Source organism: Hyperolius riggenbachi, chromosome 5, assembly GCF_040937935.1.
Source record: "Hyperolius riggenbachi isolate aHypRig1 chromosome 5, aHypRig1.pri, whole genome shotgun sequence".
Lineage (NCBI taxonomy): Eukaryota > Metazoa > Chordata > Amphibia > Anura > Hyperoliidae > Hyperolius > Hyperolius riggenbachi.
In genome coordinates this window covers 415,602,151-415,624,915 of record NC_090650.1, presented here as the reverse complement: position 1 = coordinate 415,624,915, position 22,765 = coordinate 415,602,151, and the positions used below count along the sequence as shown (strand labels likewise).

The following is a 22,765-nucleotide window of genomic DNA, read 5'->3' as shown; positions in this document are numbered from 1 at the left end:
AGCGTCCGCCTTCTGGGCACTACCATCTCTAAGGACCTGAGATGGAAGGCAAACACTGCCTTGACCCAGAGGAAAGCCCAACAGAGGCGGTTTTTCCTCCACCAACTGAAGAAGTTTGGCATGGCTCAGGAGCTGCTGACGAACTTCTACACAGCCACCATTGAGTCCGTCCTCTGCTCATCCATCCTAGTCTGGTACGCTGGCTCCTCCAACAGCGACAGATACAAGCTACAGAGGGTCATTAGATCGGCGGAGAGAATCATTGGTAGACCTCTCCCCTCACTCGACCTCCTCCACAACTCCAGATTACGATCTAGAGCACTGAGGATTGCCAGCGACCCCTCACACCCGGGCCACCGCTTTTTCAGCCGGCTCCATTCAGGCCGCAGGTTTCGAGCCATTTACACCAGAACTTCGAGGCAGAGAGACTCCTTCTTCCCCTCTGCCGACAACCTCCTGAACTCCCTTCAGGCCATCCCATCTCTAGCGCTGTTCCCCCCCCCCTAATGTTGCAGTTGCTGACCTGATGGACTGTCTAGTGTAAAACTGTTTAAACCGCACCCTCCAGACTACCGTTATACCGCTGCACATCTAACTATTAATATGTACCACTGATTATGTTTTTATGATTGTTTGACTATGCTCTTTTCTTATGTTGATATTACTTCTACTTCTCTCTCTGAGCAATTGAATGTGCCAAACCCAATTCCGGGTCGTGCTTGGCGATTAAAAGATTTCTAATTCTAATACACACGCACTAGGGCTCCAACGACGGGTCCATCAGACCATCCCGCTGGGTGGACTTTCAGGCGACAGTAGCGCGTGTGTACGTGCTGTCGGCAGACTGATAAGGCTGCTTCTGAACGATCCGCTCAGCGCATCGCTCAAAAACAGCCTTATCAGTCCGCCGACAGCGCGCACACACGCACTACTGTTGCCTGAAAGTCCGTCCAGCGGGAGGGTCCGACGGACCAGTCGGCGGCGGCCGTAGTGCGTGTGTATGCACCTTAAATGTGCTGAAATGTTAATTTTATCAATTAGGTTATAAATAAGTCATTTATGTGAAGTTTTGTGAATAGAGCCGGGAACCCATTATTGTCAGATCTGACAAATGAGCTGCATGCTTGTATCTGCTGGTTTTCAGACACTACTGCAACCAAATAGATCAACAGGGCTGCCAGGCAACTGGTATTGTTTAAAGAGAACCCGAGGTGGGTTCTGACAATGCTATCAGCATACAGAGGCTGGGTCTGCTTATATTGCCTAGACTCTGTTGCTATCTCAATTCCCCCCCCCCCCCCCCCTAACTTCCCTCTGCGCTCTGCTATGCCCCCATAAATCATCAGCTGAGCTGTCGACACACAGCGTGTCGCAGCTGGCTGTTTACGCAGGCGGGGACCGGAGCTATGGAGGAGGCGGGGGAGCGGCGAGACTGACAGCTGCAGATGTAAACAGCTGGCTGAGACACGCTGCGTGTTGACAGCTCAGCTGATGATTTATGGGGGCACAGCAGAGTGCAGGGGAAACTTAGGGGGGATTGAGATAGCAACAGAGGCTGGGCAGTATAAGCAGACCCAGCCTCTGTATGCTGATAGCATTGTCAGAACCCACCTCAGGTTCTCTTTAACAGGAAATAAAAATGGCAGCCTACATATCCTGCTCACTTCAGTTGTCATGTAAAATATTAAGACAGTAGTTAGCAGTAATAGCATAACCACAGTGGCAATCGGGGAACATGCTGAAAATGTCCTAAAAAAGTGCTGTAGTGTGAACCAGGCCTAAAGCTAAGGCTCTTCTCTTTCTGGGGCTGTAGAGGTGAAATTATTGACCCTTTCTTTCAGAACTCTATTACTGTAATAGATGACCAGTACAAATGCTCTTTTGCCCCTTCCTTGGAACAGTTTTGGTTGCATCTGGCATAAGAGATGATCTGTACTTCCTCTATGGCCTCAATTCACTAAGCAGTTTAGATTAGTCCACTGATGGTTTGGTGTAAATCAATTGCATTGAGGGAATTCACTAATAATTACCAAATGTTTTAGACCTGGTCTAAAACAGTCGGTAATTTGGTCGGTAAAGCAGGGTAAATGATCAAAAGATGCAATTCACAAACAAGTAGCTATGACTGACATCCTTCTCTGATGAGCTCTCCTCTGCATACAATGAAACTCCTGCATAATGAATTCAAAAGGTTCCATTCTTGCGTCTAAAATACCTCACAGAATTACTTTACCATAAGACTAGGATCTGGGCTTAACTATAAGACTAGGATCTGGGCTTAACTTAAATCATCAAAGACCAATCCGATGGAGTCTTCCCCCAGGGGAACAACCCATAACCTATTCATAAATACGGTATTACTATGCTCCCACAGGACACTCCAGTTCCTTCCTTCCCCCTGGACACACCACCTGGTTCGACTTAACCATCAGCTAAATAAGGTCTTTGAGCTGTATCTGATTTCATGTGTAAATTAAGTCTTGGTTAGGTGGGAGCGTCTGCCCACGGCGACATGCTTCCACCTCCCACCAAATCGTTCACCACACCGGTACTTCTCGTAATGCCAGTGTGGTGTTCTCTGAAGACTACCTTGTTACAATTCAGGCTGACTCTACGCCTGATTTTTCTGTTTACAGTTAAGTGTTGTTTTTTCTCTTCTATCACTGGTTCCCCCTCGTTCTCTCCTTCCTTCTCTCCTTCCCTCCCTTGTCCCTCCCAGCGCCGCAAGGACACTGCAAGTCTCAGAGGCCTGTTTTCTCCTACAATCACCAACAGAACACCACGTCCTAAACCCCCCACCAGTTACACAAATGGATAGATGTCAAATAGCTTCTTACAACGTAAAAGGTTTCAATTCCCCCACCAAACGATCACAAATCCTACACCACATGCACAAACTCAAAGCCTCAGTCCTGTTCCTACAGGAAACACATTTTAAAGAGGGAGGAGTCCCCATCATCAACTCTAGATACTATAACAGATGGCGTCACAGCACCAGTCCTCTTAATAAAGCCAAAGGGGTCTCAATAGGATTTCATAAAAACCTAAACATTACAATTTTAAAAGATCTCTCTGACACCCAGGGACGATACCTTTTCCTCACAGTTCAAATCCACGAAACCAAATACACCCTAGCAAACCTTTATCTCCCCAATGCTAATCAAGGCCGCACACTTTCATCCTACTTATCTAAATTAGCCACCTTCGCTGAAGGACCGATCATATTAGGCGGGGACTTCAACCTGTGCTTCAATCCCACACTGGACTCCTCCGCACAACGTCCCTCCCTACCCAAGTCCATTATTTCAGAACTCAAAACCAAACTAAGCTCTCTTTGCCTGGTGGACGCCTGGAGGATCCTCCACCCTACTGAAAGAGATTACTCATTTTTCTCCTCGATCCACCATTCTCACAGTCGTATTGACTATATCTTTATATCTCAAAAACTCCTGGAGAGTGACATCCAGGCGTCCATAGGCAATAGAATCTGGTCGGACCACTCCCCCATATATTGCTCTTTCTCCATAGGCAAGCGAAACAGTTTCCAGAACCAGTGGAGACTGAACGACAATTTATTAAAAGATCCCACATGCGCTGCTGATATTAAAAGATCCATCGAAAACTTCTGTAGGGACCACTCATCTGATGACACCTCAGACACCATTAAGTGGGAAACTTTAAAGTGTGTCCTTAGGGGGGTATTTATCTCTCACGGCTCCAGACTCAAAAGAGAGCGTTCTGCCCAGATTGCTCAATACCTGCAAGAAATCAACACGTTAGAGCAAAAACTTAAAGACAATTATACCCCCAATACAGATCTATTGCTGTCTAACACTAGAAACTCCCTTTTGTCCATTCTTGACCAAAAGACTCTTTCCGCGAGAGAGAGACTCAGTAGCACCTTATTCCATCAAGGAGGGAAATATGGCACCCTACTGGCTAAATACCTACATCCAAATCCCTTCTCTACAAATATATTCTCCATTAAAGATTCTAATGGCCAAACTAAACACAAGACATCTGAAATAGCCAGAGAGTTTCACAGCTATTACTCCGCTCTATACAATATCAAAGGTAAATATCACGACATGGATCCAATACGCCTAAAGAAAAAATAACTGACTACATTAAGAATACACCCCTCCCTGCACTACCCACAGAAGCTCTCCAGGCGTTGGAAGAGGAATTCACAGAGGACGAACTAATCTCGGGCATCAGAGCCCTAAAAAATGGGAATAGCCCTGGCCCAGACGGCCTTACCAGCCCCTTTTTATAAGCAATACTGCTCCCTATTATCCCCAATCTTACTTAAAACCTTCAATTCCATAGACTACTCACGAACTTTCACGGCACAAACATCAACAGCACATATCACTGTCATACCCAAACCCGGTAAGGATCCCAACAGTTGCTCTAACTATAGGCCCATTTCATTGATCAATATTGATCTGAAGCTCTTTGCCAAACTTTTGGCTGAAAGACTAAAACCTTTACTACCTAACGTCATCCACACAGATCAATCCGGCTTTGTCACTGGAAGGGAGGCAAGGGACAATACCCTGAAAACAGTCTCACTAATCCACTATGCCAAAAAAACAAACACCCCTTTATGCGTCATGTCTGTCGATGCTGAGAAGGCATTCGATAGGGTCCATTGGCTCTTTCTTGAGCTCTCATTGGAACAGTTGGGACTGGGTGTTAATTGTAAAAGCAAAATAATGTCCCTCTATAAGAACCCCAACGCATACATTAAAATCAATGGGACCCTATCGGATGCCTTCAACATAACAAACGGGACGAGACAGGGCTGCCCCCTCTCCCCACTACTCTATGTAATCTGCATGGAGCATTTGGCTATCGCACTTAGGCAAAACTCATCAATTCAAGGTCCACTTATAAACAACCAGCAATATAAACTTTCCCTATTTGCTGACGACCTTTTAATCTACATTTCTAATCCACACATCGCATTCCCTAATGTCCTGTCAGAACTAGAAAAATTTGGAAATGTCAGCAACTTCAAAATAAACATTAGTAAGACAGAAGTTCTCAATATTAACCTACCCTTACACACCGTAAACACCCTTCAGAGCTCCTTTACATTTCGCTGGCAACTCCATCACATTAAATATTTAGGAGTACTTATTCCTAACAACACGTCACAACTCTTCCATCTAAACTACCCCAAACTGTTAGCTAAGCTTCAGCAGGAATTGGACAATTGGTCCAATCTCAAGCTAACCTGGTCCAGCCGAATTAATGTCATTAAAATGGACACCTTACCCAAAATTCTGTACACCCTACAAGCTCTACCCATCAGCCTACCGGCTACATACCTAAAAAAAACTCCAATCTTTAATGCTAACTTTCATTTGGCAGAGGACAACTCATAGGACAAAATTTAAAATCCTAACCAGACCTAAATCTGAAGGTGGCATGGGTTTGCCAGACATAAAAGCATACTACAACGCGGTCATACTCACCCACATCCTAAATTGGTTCCAAGACCGAGAAAACAAACAATGGGTTCCCCTCGAAACATCACTATCACACCTTGACCCCAGAGCTTTGCTATGGATTCCACGCAACGCATACACAGGGGTAGATAGCCTGACATACTGGTCAACAATTGTCATCAAAAGATGGAACGATCTCAAGGAAGGCCTGAAATTATCCACCGAATATAGTCCACTTATGTCCCTATTAGACAACCCCCTTTTTGCTATAGGCGTCAGAGAACGCTCCATACTGGGATGGAATAGAGACTTCTGGCCCCAAATTAGACATATCATAGCTGGGGGTAGACTCATCACTAGGGACCACATAGGTAACCCTGATGCCCCCCCACCCATAGGCTGGTTGTTATGGTCTCAACTCTCCTGGTTCTATAAATCCTTGACAGCTAAGGCTAACATTCACAGGAACTTAACTCCCTTTGAGCGCCTGTGTGCCACGTCTACCTCATTGGAGCATAAAGTCTCTCTTATTTATACCCACCTTGTGTGTGCTGGCAGTGAAAAGGATCTCCTGAAACTCACCGACACATGGGACAGGGACCTGGGTCAGCCCCTACCTGCTGAAGACTGGGAAAAAATATTTGAGTAAACACACAAATCCTCAGTTTCCCTGAACTTCCAGGAAAGAAACTTTAAAATCTACGCAAGATGGTACCGGACCCCAGTACAGATAGCCAAATTTAGCGGGGCGACCCTGAGCCTCTGTTGGAGATGCTCTCAGGCTACTGGTACATACATCCACATGTGGTGGACGTGTCCCTTAATACAGGCGTTCTGGGAAAAAGTTTTTAAGATTCACCAGATCCTGTACTGCTCACCTCTACCCCTACAGGCTTCAACAGCATTGCTTACCCTACTTCCTGGTAGAACTTCCACCATTAAAAAATCACTAACCCCTCAATTATTGATATCAGCCCGATTACTCATAGCTAGACATTGGAAATCTAACATAATTCCGACTATGACAGAACTATTTAAGGAAATCAACAGTATAATGCGTATGGAAGATTTATACAAGCCTGTACAAAACAATGCTGGGGCCTTTGTCAAGAGATGGGCAGTATGGTTAGACTTTAGGGACTCAGATGGAAGTAAGGCCTTTATTTCTTCTTAACGAAAACAATGCACGGTAACCCAGCTCCACGAGACACAGATGGGAGATAGCCTCATGCTGGTCAGTATACCCCAAGGCGCCCCCCCCACTCCTGTCTTTTCTGCTCTTTGGGCATCTGCTCTCGAAGTGTAACATACTTTGCATCTCACACATACTAGCAAATTGCACACAATCCAAGAATACATACTGGATCAGTAATTTCAAGGCATGACGTCTTCAGGTCTTTGGACTATAAACCTCCTAACTTCGCTTGAAAGGACTGCCAAAGCAAGACCACTTTTAACCTAATCAATGTTGCAAGTAGTGCCTTGTCACTTCCTACTTCTTCTTGTATAGACGCAAGCTTCCAGGAATCTGCCATTTTATGGTCACTACCGAGATGTCGATGCTCTGTTTTATTGTCTGGTTGTTTGTTTTATGTTATAAAACTTGAATAAAATTCTATTTGAAAGAATTACTTTACCGACAGAAATCGGCTGGTCTAATCTCTGTCCGAAAAAGTGGGCGTGGTTACTCCTTGTTTGCCTCTGTGAATTGCATCTTTTGATTATTTCCCCTGCTTTACCGACCTAATTACTGAATGTTAGACCAGGTCTAAAAACAGGTCTAAAACATTACACAAAACCATCAGTAGGCTAGTCTAAACTGCTCAGTGAATTGAGGCCTATGTGTCTTCATAGCTGACTGTTTGTTGGAGTTCTTGCTGTTTCCTGGCTGTAAGAATGCCGTGTAACTCTCTCTTTTGCTGTGTTTGCAGTAAAACATGTGAAGAAAGACGAGCGGAAATATTATGAAGAGCTGCTGAAATACAGCCGGGAGCACCTGATGCTGTACCCGTACCACCTATCAGACATCATGGTGAAGGGACTCCGGATCACTCCCTTCTCCTACTATGTGGGCATCATGGAGGTAGGTGCAGAGTGGAACATAGAATCCAGATACGCGTTTCAGTGGTTATTTATATACTAACTAGAGCCATATCTGCTCTGATGAAGAGCAAAACAGACTGAAACAGCTATTGCAGGTTGGGGTTAGATGTTGGGAAGTAGAAGGTAATGGGCACAAGTCACATGATCAATGAGCTGAAGGCCTGTAAGTGCATCTACAAAGGTGGTAGCAGAATATGTGTAACTGCAGTTTACCAATATCTCAACCATCTTTGTCAGCCGTTGTGTGAAATTCAGTTGTGCACTAAACAAACGTCTGTGTTGAGGTCTGCCGGTTTACTGGGAGGGGCTTGTGATTACGGCTGATTGCAGTAAACAGGCGAGTACCGTTTGTACGACAGGTTTGGGTGGGAGTAGCATTATTGTCAGAACTAAAGGTTCGTGCACATGCTCAACAAAACTCGCCCGAAAACAGGTGACCAATGTCGCGGAAACTACTTTGCAGGCAATGTCGTTTCCGCACATTTATATTGCAAACGACCAACTCATTTGAATCCTGCGCTCGCAAGCGGCAATATTATGCTCGACATGCGTGCATTTAGTAGAACAATGTCATTCACACGACGTACACACGTGGCGTCTGAGTTGTACAACAGTTGTCCGCTAGATGCAGCTGGTAAAATGCCCGATTTTGCCCGTCGTCGTTTGGCTACATTTTTTGCACAGGACTTTTGTTTGATACGTTGAAATCTGTCCTTTGTCTTGTGTTTCAAGCGAATTGAATTGAGCGTGTGTACGATGTATTAGAATGAGAGAACAATTCCAATATGCAAACATCCACCATTTCCTGACCTGTTTGACCTGAGGAATAGTGAAGGAGACATTCTTAATCATCTATGCAGACTTTTTACTTGAACTTCTAGGGTTATAGCCACTCTTGGTAGCGCTGCCTTATATTTGCAGTGGTATTGATGTGTAGAAAAGTGCACCATTAGTGGGAATGTTATTTTGAATGCTAGCCCTCTAGTCTGTGAACTGTTTCTTGCTACTACATTACTAAATCATTACTAAATAAATTGAAGAGTACTGGCCCCAGTACCGACCCTTGTGGGACCCCACTGCTGATAGTCAACCTTTTGAATAAGAGCCATTGACCACAACTCTTTGCCTTCTGCCCATTAGCCAGTTCCTTATCCATGCACACAGATTCTTCCCCAGTCCTTGAGTGACTGTTGCCTGTAGTTATTGGAATTCCTCAGTTGACAATTTGAATTTATTCAGAATTATTGGCATCACTTTGACCAGCCCGAGTCACTAGTTTGTACTGTAATTTTTGTGTTGGTTGTTTAACCCTTTACTTTCTCTGCCTTCCAGGATATAATGAACAGTGAGAAAAGCTATGATTCTCTGCCGAACTTCACTGCCGCAGACTGTGAGTACATCGCTCAGTTCAGCACAGCTTATAAAATACATACTTGCCTAAGAGGGAAGCCTCTGGTTCCTAATAAGGCTCCCTACTGTGTCTTCCAGTCCACCATTGTTGCACGCAGACCCTCAAACATTACCGACAAGGGGTTGTCAGTAATCTGATTGGGGCTGAGCTCCTCTTTAAGGCTGCTTTCACAGTGGGACGTTACAGGCGCACGTTAGAGCAGCCTGTAATGCAGCCCAACTCGCAGTAATGAAGAATCAATGGGCTGTTCACAGTGCCTACATTGCTTTACATTGTAATGCTGGACGTTCTATGAAAGTGAAGCATGCTGTGCGTTATACACGGTTTTAGCTGCGTTAGACTGTTTGCACATGCTCAGTAAGGGGAGAATCCGCGATTGTTCCTAGCTACCTGGCTAATTAATATTCACTGCACTGTAGTGTTGTCCAGATCATGAACGATTCGGATCTTTGATCCGGATCTTTTTTGTGAGTCGGATCATCACAATGAAGGATTCGGTTCACAGTGGATGTCTGGAAGAAACAGGAACTGCAGCTTCTGTGCACAAGCACAATCTTCCTGCTGCATCTCTCTCTTCCCCATTAGCACCCTCAATGTGCCCTCATTCTCCTGCACCCCTGCTTCCTGCTTCCCTAGTAAAATGATTCAAAGATTCGGTTCAAAGATCCGGATCTTTTCAATGATCCGATTCAAATCATCCGAATCATTGAAAAGATCTGGACTTCCCAGGATAGCACCAAAAGCCTCAAAACGCGGCTCAACCTAACGTCCAACTTTAACACCACCATGCGTTGCGTTAGGGGCACGTTATGCGACCTTAACGTCCCCTAAAACGCAACGTCTTGGTGTGAAAGAGGCCTAAGCACAAGCGCAGCTGTACTCGTGCACGAGGAGCACAGCCCCGATCTGCTGGAGGGTCCCTGGCAGTGGCAGAGGAGGCCATGGTAAGCTTCAGGATCCCAGAGGCTTCCCTCTCCTTAGGTAAGTATTTACTTTTTGATACTCAAAAAACGCCTCAGGTTCTCTTTAAGGTGACCCTGTGATGTCATGACTTTTTACATTTATGCAAACTGACTTCATGTTTTCTGTATCAAGGTTAGAATTTCACCCTAACACTTCACTTTACAGCGAATAGTGAGAAAAGATTAAAAAACTGTTTATTTTTTTTTTCTTTTGTTTTCTCAGTCTTGGTTTAGTGGTATCACTGGCAACAGGAAAGGCAGTCAGTGTGTTTTCCAACAGTAACATAAAACTATGAAAATCACTACAAACAGAAGTGCGAATGCATTTGTGCAGTGGCAGTACTAATCTGGAAGAAAATGGAATTTCTCTAAATGTGCCTGTACATGATAAAAAGAAAAAAAATTCCTGTTCCAGTGGTTAGGGGCAGCATCACAGAAAGATCTGGCTCCAAAGGTTTTCTAGTTGGACTCTCGGGGTGGCCAAGTTATTGGATCCTTTTGATCTGAGGTTGTGGGAGGGGTGACGCAGTTCCAAGAAATCCTTCAGGTATCTGGGGCCTTGGTTGTGTAGGGATTTGAATGTTAGTATGCCAATTTTGAAAAGGATTCTCCAATTTATGGACGGGCAGTGTAGTGAGGAAAGGATTGGTGTTATGTGGCAATGGCGGGTTAGGGTTGTCAAGTCTTGTGGCAGCATTCTGTACTATATGGTTAAATGCAAGCCCAACATTTGTTCTTCCTCCCGCAGGTCTCCGACTTCTGGGGATTGGAAGGAACCAGTACATAGACCTAATGAATCAGTGTAGATCGTCAAAGGTAAGTTAGATCTCTTTTATGTAGATCACTGGTACATGTGGTTGTATATTTACTGTACTTATTGAAGCTCACATTAGTTTAGTTTTACACTAACGCATCTCCTGCATGTATCTCTCACAATAGAAGTTCTTCAGGAGGAAAACAGCCCGGGACTTGCTGCCAGTGAAGCCGGTGGAGATTACGGTGGAGCCCTGGTGGGTAGTGCAGGCTGGTTACATCACCGAAGATGACATCAAGGTACGGACGCCGAGCCGGTGATCAAGATGTTGCCATATATGTGCAGGGCCTCTGGTCTGGTGCTCTATGGCGAGTTTCTGCTGAACTATAAATAATAATAATTATTAGATGTGTACTTCGGTAGTAGGAATCCTCTGGGTGGTCTTCTTACAGCCCACCATTCCAGTGAAGGGTCTTACTAAACGTATTAGACTGGAATCCGATGAATAGGCTTCTTCCGCCGCTCTCTTGGCAGTGGATGATTGCATCCCAACTGAGCATGCGCAAATTAGGTCTGTGCATGCCCAGTACAACAGAGCTGCTCATGCACAGAGGAGATAAGCCACACATCATTTTCAGACACTTAAAGGAAACCAGAGACGGGGGGAAAAAAAGTTTTATACATACCTGGGTATTCCTCCAGCCCCATGCGCACGGATCGCTCCCAAGCCGCCGTACTCTGCTGCCCGCAGCTCCGGTATCGGGTCCCGTAACTTCCTAAAGTCGTGGCCAGTCTGCGCAAGAGGAAGTGCGCTCTGTATGTATCTCTCAGTTCTTTCCTCCCATACACTCCCTGTCTACCACTGTATTTCGTCGCATATCACTAGTGTTTTATGACCTATTCTCCGCTCTTTCTCTATAGGTCTGCAGCACAGCAGAGAAGAAGGCGATCGATAAAATAATTGACTCTGGGCCTCAGCTGGCTGGTTCTCTGGAGTACAATGTTGTTCATAGTAAGTGGCAGCTGGAGACTTAAATAATTTCTTGTATTCCTGTATCCTTCCCTGACGCAGGTCTCCCCTCCATCCCTGACGGAGGTAGGTCTCCCTGACGGAGGTAGGTCTCCCTGACGGAGGTAGGTCTCCCTGACGGAGGTAGGTCTCCCTGACGGAGGTCTCCCCCCTCCTTCCCTGACGCAAGTCTCCCCCCTCCTTCCCTGACGCAAGTCTCCCCCCTCCTTCCCTGACGCAAGTCTCCCCCCTCCTTCCCTGACGCAAGTCTCCCCCCTCCTTCCCTGACGCAAGTCTCCCCCCTCCTTCCCTGACGCAAGTCTCCCCCCTCCTTCCCTGACGCAAGTCTCCCCCCTCCTTGCTCATGAGCCTAAGATTTACATTGAGACACTGTCAGGTTCCACCATTCTAGGGAATGCATGCATGCAAATATATCAGTCTAAGATCTTTAAGGAACCTGCCCTATGAGAATACTTAAAATAATAATTACTGAACCAGTCACAATAGCAGGAGATAGATGCTACTGGCAGCCTCCAAAGGCATAAGGACTTAAAGGGATACTGTAGGGGGGTCGGGGGAAAATGAGTTGAAGTTACCCGGGGCTTCTAATGGTCCCCCGCAGGCATCCTGTGCCCACGCAGCGACTCACCGATGCTCCGGCCTCGCCTCCAGCTCACTTCTGGAATTTCAGACTTTAAAGTCTGAAAACCACTGCGCCTGCGTTGCCGTGTCCTCGCTTCCCCTGATGTCACCAGGAGAGCATGGTGCAGGCACAGACCATACTGGGACTGCGCAGTATGCTCCTGGTGCCATCAGCGGAAGTGAGGACACGGCAACGCAGGCGCAGTGGTTTTCAGACTTTAAAGTCTGAAATTCCAGAAGTGAGCCGGAGGTGGGGCCAGAGCATTGGGGAGTGGCTGCGTGGGCAGAGGATGTCTGTGGGGGACCATTAGAAGCCTCGGGTAACTTCAACTCATTTCCCCCTGACCCCCCCTACAGTGTCCCTTTAATGAATGAGTCCACAGACCACCTATTAAGAGATCTAACATTTTAATTGGACTGCATCCTCAGCTAAAAACTCTGATTCTCCTATGTTGCTGTCACAGTAGGTAGTAGAAATCTGACAGAACCGACAGGTTTTAGGCTAGTCTGTTTCTTCATGGGGGATTCTCAGCATGGCCTTTATTCTTTATAAAGACACTCCCTAAAAAGGTTTTATACAAAGATGCTGGCCAGCCTCCCAGATGGCTTCACAGATTTTTGGCAGTTGGACGGAGAAACCACCATTTGCTAAGTGCTTTTAAAAATAAAGCCCTGAGAACCCCTCATGAGATGATGGGTTACTCCAAAACATGTCAGTTCTGTCATATTTCTACTACCTACTATAATTGATAACAAGTTATTTATGGTTCATTTTACTCTGGAAGAAATGTTCTTATTTGAATGTGATAACATATATTTACAATTTTACAAGTCTCTCGATATTGGTCCTTATACTATATTGCTTAGATTGGCCCTTTAAAAACACAAATGTTGGCATCACTCAGCCAGATAGACCTGTGTGTTTGCCAAAACATTTTATTGGTTAGCTCCAGTATTTTGGGCGCACAATTTCTAAATGAATTCTTTGAGTTTGGGGGCGGGTTCTTTTCATAATTTCCTATAGTTGCTAATATTCATCCTCTAATGTCTTTTTTTTAGGTCTGTATAATAAAGGATTTATATATCTGGATGTGCCGATCTCAGATGACAGTTGTATAGCTGGTAAGTAAGGAGTTTGTTCATCATTAACTTTCTGGCCAAAGTCCCAATAGGGCCAATCCCTCCCACCATGATACTGAAAAGGGAATCTACCCATCACTGTTCACAAAAACTGTCTCTCATGGGACTTTGTTACGAAGGAGTAATCTCAGATACAGGTTGCTGACATTTATCTACAGCAGCTGCTATCACTTTACAGCAGCTTGTCTCGCTGTGTTAAGTTGCCGTAGTGTGCCGTACTTTTACACACTTGCAAAGACATTTGATAAGTTGCAAAGCAGTCTTATGTTGCCTTTGTGACCTGTCATAGCTACGTGTGACTTGGCACTAAGAGGCTAGTCAGAATCAGATTTATTCGCCAAATACCATAGTCGTTGCTGGGGTTTGTTATCCTTTTGGCCCTGAACCTCAGTCTAGATGCATGGAGAAGGTCCAGCGGTGATGGGGTTTGCCGGGCCTATTCTTTCCCGAGTGACACGTTTATTGGCTTCCAAGAGGTTTCGGAGCTCCCTGAAAGAACTATTTAACCATTGAAGTACCAGCGGTCTCTGCCCCTTAAGGACCAGAGACCGCTGGTACAATAATGCCAGAATACTGAGGAATGGCCGCATGCCGGGATCCTCAGGACACCCACTCTCAAGTGAACCGGTCAGGAGCCGCTTTCATTGGCTTCTGACCGTGTCTATCAATCACAAACACTGGTCCACACGACAGCCGGGGGCCCCAGGTCTCTCTCGCACGCTGGGGCCCCCAAACCACCATGCGATACCCAGAGGGAATTGTGGGCAAGCCCTGGACCTCTCACCTCCAGGGTGAGAGGTCAAGGGCTTGCCCACACTCCCCTCTAGGTATAGCATGGTGGTTTGGGGGCCCCAGCTAGTGAGAGAGACCTGGGGCCCCAGGCTGTGGAAATTTCTTTTGCAGCTTCCAGGATGCGGTTGACAGGTGAGTGGTTAGGGAGGGGGCCGTGTGGGAGGTGTGCTTACACGGGGCGTCCCTGTAAACGATGCAATCGTAGATTGCATCCAACCGAAGCCTCCCACCTGAATACTAATTTATGTAATTCCTGCTAGATTTGGTACAGCAGGCAAAGGGTGTATGACAGTACACCTGATTGGCTGACTGGCGTCTGCTGACCAGATAGAGGCAGGACATTGCTCTAGCTGGGAGTTAGCAATTGTTTGTTGCATGTCTATCAATGTAAGCCTGTGGGAGTTGCTTACATTGACAGGCACGGCCAGGAGCCAATGAAATTGTCTCCTGACCCACTCATAGAGACAGGCAGCGCGAGTGAGCTGCGGCGGGAGACGGCAGGGATTCAGTGGCTGGAGCGACGAAAATGGTGTATGCGTGCTGCGGCGGTGAATTGAAATCTACGCCCTGCCAGCCAGATCAGCATCAAAACAGTAGATTTCAATTAGCATGGTCCTTAAGTAGTTAAAATAAAAAAATAGTAGAAGACTCACTTTTGCTGTATTTAAAAAAAATAATTTCCAGTATACTTTTTTTATGGAGAAACCACACAGCCTTTCTCCTGTTAACTAGTACTACTAGTAAACTGGAAAGTGTACTGGTTAAGGGCTCTGCCTCTGACACAGATGACCTGGGTACGCATCTCAGCCCTTCTTGTCAGTAAGCCCAGCACCTATTCAGTAAGGAGACCTTGGGCAAGACTCCCAAACACTGCTACCGCCTATAGAGCACACCCTAGTGGCTGCAGCTCTGGGGCGTTTAGTCCGCCAGGAGAAAAGTGCAATATAAATGTTCTGTGTCTTGTCTAGATTCGATATGCCTTGAAGTTTGGGACACGCCCCTTCCCATGAGTACTGTGGTGATATATTGGGGTGCTGATGATGTTAAGGATAATACAGGAACATATTTCTTTCATTTTTCTGTCTACTGGGTACTACCTCAGATGTGTATGTATGTTAAGAGGCCAGTCGGGCAGCTGGCTTGTGAACGTATTGTCACCTGACTCAAGGAAACTGTTAAAGGGGAACTTCAGCCTAAACAAACATACTGTTATTAAGTTACATTAGTTATGTTAATTAGAATAGATAGGTAATATAATCTTTTACCCACCCTGTTTTAAAAGAACAGGCAAATGTTTGTGATTCATGGGGGCTGCCATCTTTGTCATGGGGGCAGCCATCTTTTTGGTTGAAAGGAGGTGACTGGGAGCATGAGACACAGTTCCAACTGTCCAGTGTCCTGATAACCCCTCCCAGCTGCACGCACTAGGCTTCAAATGTCAAATTCAAAATGTAAAAAAAAAAAAAAAATTGCACCAAAACAGCAGAACGAGAACAACATCAGAAATCCCATCATGCTTTGCACAGCATAAGGGGGAAAACTGCCCGGGCAGTTTTCTTCTGTGCAGCTACAAATGAGGCTTGTATAAGAGAAACAAAGTTCTGATGCTGTGAAACTGTTAAAGAAACATGCTGCTGAGTCGATTTTTAGTCTGGAGGTTCACTTTAAGGTAATTGTCCATATGTCAATGACAACTACATTTGCTTCTGAACGTGAACGATTGTGAATAGGAGCAGGAACTGCTAATTGTCTACCTAGCCTCTAATTAGGAGATGGCTAATTATGCCCATAGCCTGTCATGTCCTTACCTTTTGATCTTCTGGGAAATACTGTCTCAGATGTGTATTGTGCTTGGGAGCAATTGTCACCTGGACTGGCTGCAGTGTGCTTTGACACAGCTCACACCAGCACAGGGCCAGGAATTAAAATATGACAGCCTACTCGAAATGGGTGAAGGGTTGAAGTCCTTCTGATACAATTTTTACCTGTGGAAATTGGGTTTATGGAAGTGTTCTGAAATCTCTGAAAAGATCAAACACTAACACAGGAATGCTTTGAAGTTGCACGCTTTAAACAGGAAATTGGATTGTTCCTGGACCCGGGACATTGGGGTGGCCCCGGGGCACACATTTTGCTATAAAACAGCAGCCTGGGACAGTCACAGATCATCTTCTCCCGAGAGTAGCTCTTTGCCAGAGCTGATCCCGATTGAATCGGTAAATCCGTGTCCCGCCACGGTTGGACATTTGCGCTGGTAAAAGTTCAATTAACATTTATCCCATTTTTTTTTATGCAAACTTGTTTTGTGTGTATCCTTGTAACTTTTATTTTGTAACTGTTACTTTGTTTTTGTAAATCTTTTGTATATATTATTTTCTGCATTGTTCCACTTTTTTTTCCTGGAATATTAAATCATTATTTAATAAGTTTGACTTCTGCTGTACTAAACTAACACTCATAGCCTAGAAGAGACTGAAGTGTAACTTTGTATAAGTCCATGCCTGATTGTATGACTGAGCAACACTACCGTATAAGATTGTAATTGCATTGTGTGTATGGGGCACTTCTGTGCTCGACAGCAGAGTGGGAAGTCTCGGAGTGGCTAACAGTATCGTTCAGAACGACTGTTAGTGGTTTTGCTTCACTACAGTGTAAAGAGAGTGTGTGTGTGTGTGTGTGTGTGTGTGTGTGTGTGTGTGTGTGTGTGTGTGTGTGTGTGTGTGTGTGTGTGTGTGTGTGTGTGTGTGTGTGTGTGTGTGTGTGTGTGTGTGTGTGTGTGTGTGTGTGTGTGTGTGTGTGTGTGTGTGTGTGTGTGTGTGTGTGTGTGTGTGCGTGCGTGCGTGCGTGCGTGCGTGCGTGCGTGCGTGCGTGCGTGCGTGCGTGCGGCGTTCTCGTATTCGGCCTAAAGCGCAAAGCTGACCAGAGTACGAAAACGTGGATTGCGTGCTGAGCACTCGACAGCAGAGTGGACGTGTCTAGCAACAGCTAGTGGTGGCAGTGAAAAGTGTTTGAGGGGTACAAGCCTTGTTTTTAGCTTGAATAAGGCTGCTCCCCGCTTGATCTGGTCAAACCCGCAGTCAGGAACCGTATACAAAGGCCGGTTCCTGACAAGTACTGTGGGAGATGACCCTCAAGTTACACAGTGCCCCTTTGTCATTGCTGGTAGAGAAGTGGAAGAGGGGTGTTGCTGTCAAATGACTTCTGGAATTCAGCTGAAAATGGGATTTAGTATTGTGTTTTCTTACATACAGCTTTATTGCAGTTTTTGCTTGCTGACCGGATCATGTACACTGTAAATTGCTTTAAAGCGGACCTGAACTCAGTACTTCCTCTCTGCTCTAAACGATAAGCAACAGCATTAAAACCTTTAAAGAAAAACATTTCTTAGTTACAGCTGATACAAATCCTGCAATAAATCTGCAGTGCTTCTACTTCCTGCTTTCATGGAAGCAGACATAGGATCAGCATCCTGTGCTTTCAAATGAGCTTCTCTGCCGAGGCAGGTAGCTGACACGGGAGAGATCCAATTGCAACTTGTGATTAGTCACAGATGAGGGGGCATTAGACAGGCTAAACTCTCTATATACATACAGGGTGCATTTCTCAGTTTTTTCCTTCTGTCCTGTGCAAGAGTTCAGGTCCACTTTAAGTGCATTCCTGCAGGCCATGCTGTGTATGTTTCTCTTTATAATAATGCAGTGATCTCTTTCCAGTGCCTCCCCTTGAAGGCTTTGTGATGAACAGACTACAAGGAGACTATTTTGAAACCCTTCTGTATAAAATATTTGTGTCCATTGATGAGCATACAAACGTGGCAGAGGTGAGTTGTAAGGAGAATACAGTAGCAGTGAAATGTCTCTGATTCTTGTACCTGTGGAGACGTTTCCCACCATTCCCTGTCCCTGCAGCCAAGTGCAGTGTGAGATCTTTCATTATCTTAGCAGACAGCATAGCTGTTGTATATTTGGTATTATGTCTGATGCAAAAATCTTTTCAGAAGATTCAGATTTTATTTATAGAATACCCACTCAGCACTCAGCAAGCAAAAAAGTACTATAAGGAAGTTTAGAAATGGATCACTAAGCAGCATAATGGGGCAGCTGTACCCACAATTGGCTCTCTGCAAAGGTGGCGCAGAGAAATTATCTCACCAGCGGATTATCTATTGTGTGTGTGCAACTTAAGGCTTTAAAGAGCTACTGAAGCGAAAAAAAAATTATGATTTGTATGTGTAGTACAGCTAAGAAATAGAACATTAGCAGCAGAGCCATAAGTCTAATATTGTTTCCAGTACTGGAAGAGTTAAGAAACTCCAGTTGTCGTCGATGCAAAAGAGCAATTGAGCTCCACGACTTTCAAAGGCCCAAAGAGCTCTGTCTTCTGAAGCTTGTTATCACAAGTGTCTGGCACTGTATTTTTTTTCCCCTGCAGAGAACAGGTCAATAGTTCACTGGCCTGCTCTGTAAAATCATTTAGAATGCTGAGTAGTGTGTAAACTGCAAATATTAGAGAATGATGCAATGTTATAAAAAAAAAAAAAACTGTACGACTGAAAATAAAAATGAGAATATTTTCTTTGCTACTAATGTTCTAGTAGTTATCTGTACTATACATAAAATTAATTCACGGTTTCTTTAAAGAGACTCTGTAAGAAAATGTTCAGCCTTATTTCTTCTATCCTATAAGTTCCTATACATGTTCTAATGTGCTCTGGCTTACTGCAGCCTTTCCTAGTTGCACAGTGGCTGTGTTATCTCTGTTATATGATCTAATCTTCTTTCCTCTGCCGGCTCTGTCCGGCTCAGGCACTCAGGCTGGAATGTGCTGCTTGTGATTGGATAGAAGCTATACACACCCTCTCCACATACTCTGCTTATCTGAGCCTATCACATGCTATGTGTTTTGTTTGTAAACACTGCCTAATGCTGGGAATACACGGTTAGATTTATGCGCCGGATCGAGCCGCTGGCTCGATCCTGGCGCATCCCCGCTCGTCCCTGCCGGCGCCTGGATAGATCCCCGCTCGTTTTCTTCCCATTGTCCGCCCGTGGGTATCGAGCGGAGAATCGAGCGCCTCGCTGATCGGACCTGTCGGAAATTATCAATCGAGCCATCAGCGGCTCGATTGATAAGAAACTATCTAACCGTGTATTCCCAGCATAAAACTGTTAATTACAAGCCAGGATTGCAGCAGGGAGTGGCAGGAACAGCACAGAGGGGCCCAGGAGAACACAATGAATAGAATGGTATGCTTTTTATTGTAAGAATTTTAGAGTACAGATTCTCTTTAAAGCACGCCGGAATTTGAGGGGGGGGGACAATTGAATTAAACCCATGAAGGGCTAGATTACCTTATCCCGAGTAGCCAGATACTGCCCGTTGTGTTTGGGGCTCCTCCTTTACCCCATGGCCATTGCTCTTCTTTCCCCAGCCTCCCTGAAGTTTCCCCCAGCAGCAACGAGCGTTTCTGTACTATGCGGGAGGGCGTTTTCCACCACACATGCGCAGTGCAACAAAGCGCTTGCAGACTAGGACTTCCTCTTGCTGGGCACACGCGGTTTGGGAACGCACGCATGCGCACTTCTGTGCCGCTTGTCACTGCTGGGGGAAACTTTCCAGAGACAACAAGCAGCATCAGTATGGGGTAACCTAGCCCTCTGTGGCCCTCATTTTTAGTTTTTTCCCCTTCAATGTAGTGGGTGCATTATTATTTTAATTTTGTTTTCTCCAGGTGCAGAAACTTATTCATATTTTTTTTTATTTATTTTTTTTATTCATTTTTTGTTTTTTGGGGTTTTTTTGTAATTGTATTTTTTTTTTTTTTATTCAGCTTGCAAATGTCCTGGAGATCGATTTGTCTCTTGTAAAGGTAAGGCTAGCTGTTGATGTATTTCAGTGACCTTATATACTCCAATATAAGCAAAGATTTTTGGGTCATAATGTTATTGGGAAGAGATCACATTATATTACTGGGAATAGATTGCATGTTATTAAGGAGAGGTCACATGATGTCCTTTGGTATGAGATCACATGTTATTGGGAAGGGATCACATGATGTTATTGGAAAGAGATCACGTTATTGGGAAGAGATTGCATGTTATTGGGGGTAGGTCACCTGGTATACCTTTAGGAAGAGATCACATGATAGTTATATTGCACAACCAGCGCTTGATGATAGCTATATTATAAGCAGCGTGTTGCAAAAAGGGGATTCCCCAAAACCCCTCAAAGTAAAAAACGTTACAATTAGAAACAGCAACTCGCGCTAAAAATACAGATCTCTTTATTATTCCAATTCAAAGCAGATCCCTAACACATAAATTACACCATCAACTTCACCATAAATCCTCCCCTGTAAATTTCAAACCACAACCATTCCACATACACACCGTTAAAAAACCTCTCATAGAAGGGCCCTTCAAAAATAAAAAATAAGTATAATTGTGTATTTGGATACTTCATAAAATTGTGTATTAATATACAAAGTTCCTACAAATTCATCGTATCACTTAGTCTCCTTTAAATTCCTAAAGTCCAGGTCCTGTCCTGTTTCCAAGCAAGAGAACCAAAAAAAGAGTCCAAAAAATCATCTTTTTTTTTTTTTTTTGGACTCTTTTTTTTGGTTCTCTTGCTTGGAAACAGGACAGGACCTGGACTTTAGGAATTTAAAGGAGACTAAGTGATACGATGGATTTGTAGGAACTTCCATCAGAGATCTGTATTTTTAGCGCGAGTTGCTGTTTCTAATTGTAGAGATCACATGATGTTGCAGGGAAGAGGTCACCTGATGTCGTCTTTCTCTTTTATAGAACGCTGTATCCATGTATTGCCGCCTGGGATTTGCCCTTAAAAAGGGTCAAGTGATCAATCCAGATCAACTGCATCCATCTTGGAGGAACGTCCCATCTGTAAATAGACTGAAGTAACTATTCAGATATAACTCACGTTGGTCTTACGCTTGTCGCCTGCACTCCCATGCACTGTGCTTGTTGTCCTTATTTAAGTAAATATCCAGTACAGTGAGTCTGTCTGTCCTGCAGTGAACATGAAAACCCTACTGGGGGTTTCTGAAGTTGTTACTCACACCAATAGAAACCACAGTGAAAATCAGAGAGACAATTACAGGAGTAGGTAGTTGGGAATTTCTGTATTGCCAGGAAGTAATACAAAAAACTAAACTAAAAATAAATGCAGGCCAGCCCCTTCCTTGGCAAGGCTGCTGCTTCCATTGCTTCAAAAATAATATTCTTCCTAAATCTTACACACGTATTGGTGTGATTTCCTTTATTAAAGTGAACCAGAGACGAAGCACCCTTGTGTATTTTACCATAGAAATCAGTGGGAACATTAGAGAAAACATTTACCATGCTCTCTGTTCCATCCTCACTGCTAAAAGTGTCTGTTATCTAGCTGAGATAAGAATCCCGGACTGAGCATTGATTCTGGCTTTGCTATAATGACTCAGCTATAATGATTCCTGAGCAAAGCCAGCAGGGGGCAGGCTTGGACTTGAAGACAGCAAAGAACACAGTCTCAGCTATAATTATTCTGTAGCAAAGCCAGACCGACTGCTTAGTCGGGATTCTTATCTTAGAGGTGATAACAGGCAAATTAAACAGAGAACAATGTAACAAAGAGCAGATTAGGTGTTTACTGTCATGTTCCCACTGATTTATAAGGTAAAATACATGAGGTTGCTTCATCTCTGGTTCTCTTTAACCTCCCTGGCGTTCAATTGATGCAGCCACGCGTCCGCGTGAGGGAAACTTTAGTTTTTAAATGGTTTTAAATAGTGTAGCTAGCACTAGGCTAGCTACACGTGCCCCAAGTCCCCCGGCACTGCTCTGATTCCCCCCGATCACCGCCGGCTATATTTACCTAGCCGCGATCCCACGAGAACCGCAACTTCCCCGAACGATCGGACATGACGTCTGATGTCACCGACGTCATGCCCAGTCCCGATCCTCCCCATAGCAACGCCTGGATGCTATTGGAGAGGCTGCGCCATTGCGGGTTCCGGGGGGGGAAGTATGTATAAGGGCGGCGATCAGGGGGGATCGAAGGGTGCCGGCAGCAATCAGGGGACACCTGTAGCTAGCCAAGTGGTCTACATGATCTAAAACAATTTTTATTAAAAAAAAAAAAAAAACACCCGGGGCCATGCTCAGCTCGTCCATACCGCTCAGGAGGTTAACAGTGATGCAATATTATTAAAGAAAAATTGTGAAAGTTAACAAATTCTAAATGCAGCATATAGTTCTAATAATTACTAGCAAATGGTAATACAAAGGCTTTTCTTCATGTTTTAATTTCTTATCTGAAGATAATGAGATAAACAGAGAACAGTTTTCACTGTGGGCATTACTATGGAGGACTGTGTCCAGCACATCCAGAATACAGAAACAGTCTTCACTGGCTGTAATACTGTAAGTAAAATGTGTTCAGAACGGCAGAAAATCAGAGATTTAGCTTCTACATAGTGTGTAAACTCAGCAG

At 44.7% G+C, this 22,765-nt stretch overlaps 1 protein-coding gene across 2 annotated transcripts in view; it reads left to right on the top strand.

The window, feature by feature from the left end:
* Nucleotides 1-22,765, top strand: part of FAM91A1 (family with sequence similarity 91 member A1) — an 83,871-nt gene that overhangs the window by 31,457 nt on the left and 29,649 nt on the right. For both annotated transcript variants that reach the window (XM_068238002.1, XM_068238001.1), the window contains exons 3-11: nucleotides 7,388-7,539; nucleotides 8,892-8,949; nucleotides 10,681-10,748; nucleotides 10,872-10,985; nucleotides 11,608-11,698; nucleotides 13,397-13,459; nucleotides 17,983-18,089; nucleotides 20,100-20,138; nucleotides 21,079-21,191. In XM_068238002.1, coding sequence (XP_068094103.1) covers nucleotides 7,388-7,539; nucleotides 8,892-8,949; nucleotides 10,681-10,748; nucleotides 10,872-10,985; nucleotides 11,608-11,698; nucleotides 13,397-13,459; nucleotides 17,983-18,089; nucleotides 20,100-20,138; nucleotides 21,079-21,191 — 805 coding nt within the window. The remainder of the gene's footprint in view (nucleotides 1-7,387; nucleotides 7,540-8,891; nucleotides 8,950-10,680; nucleotides 10,749-10,871; nucleotides 10,986-11,607; nucleotides 11,699-13,396; nucleotides 13,460-17,982; nucleotides 18,090-20,099; nucleotides 20,139-21,078; nucleotides 21,192-22,765) is intronic.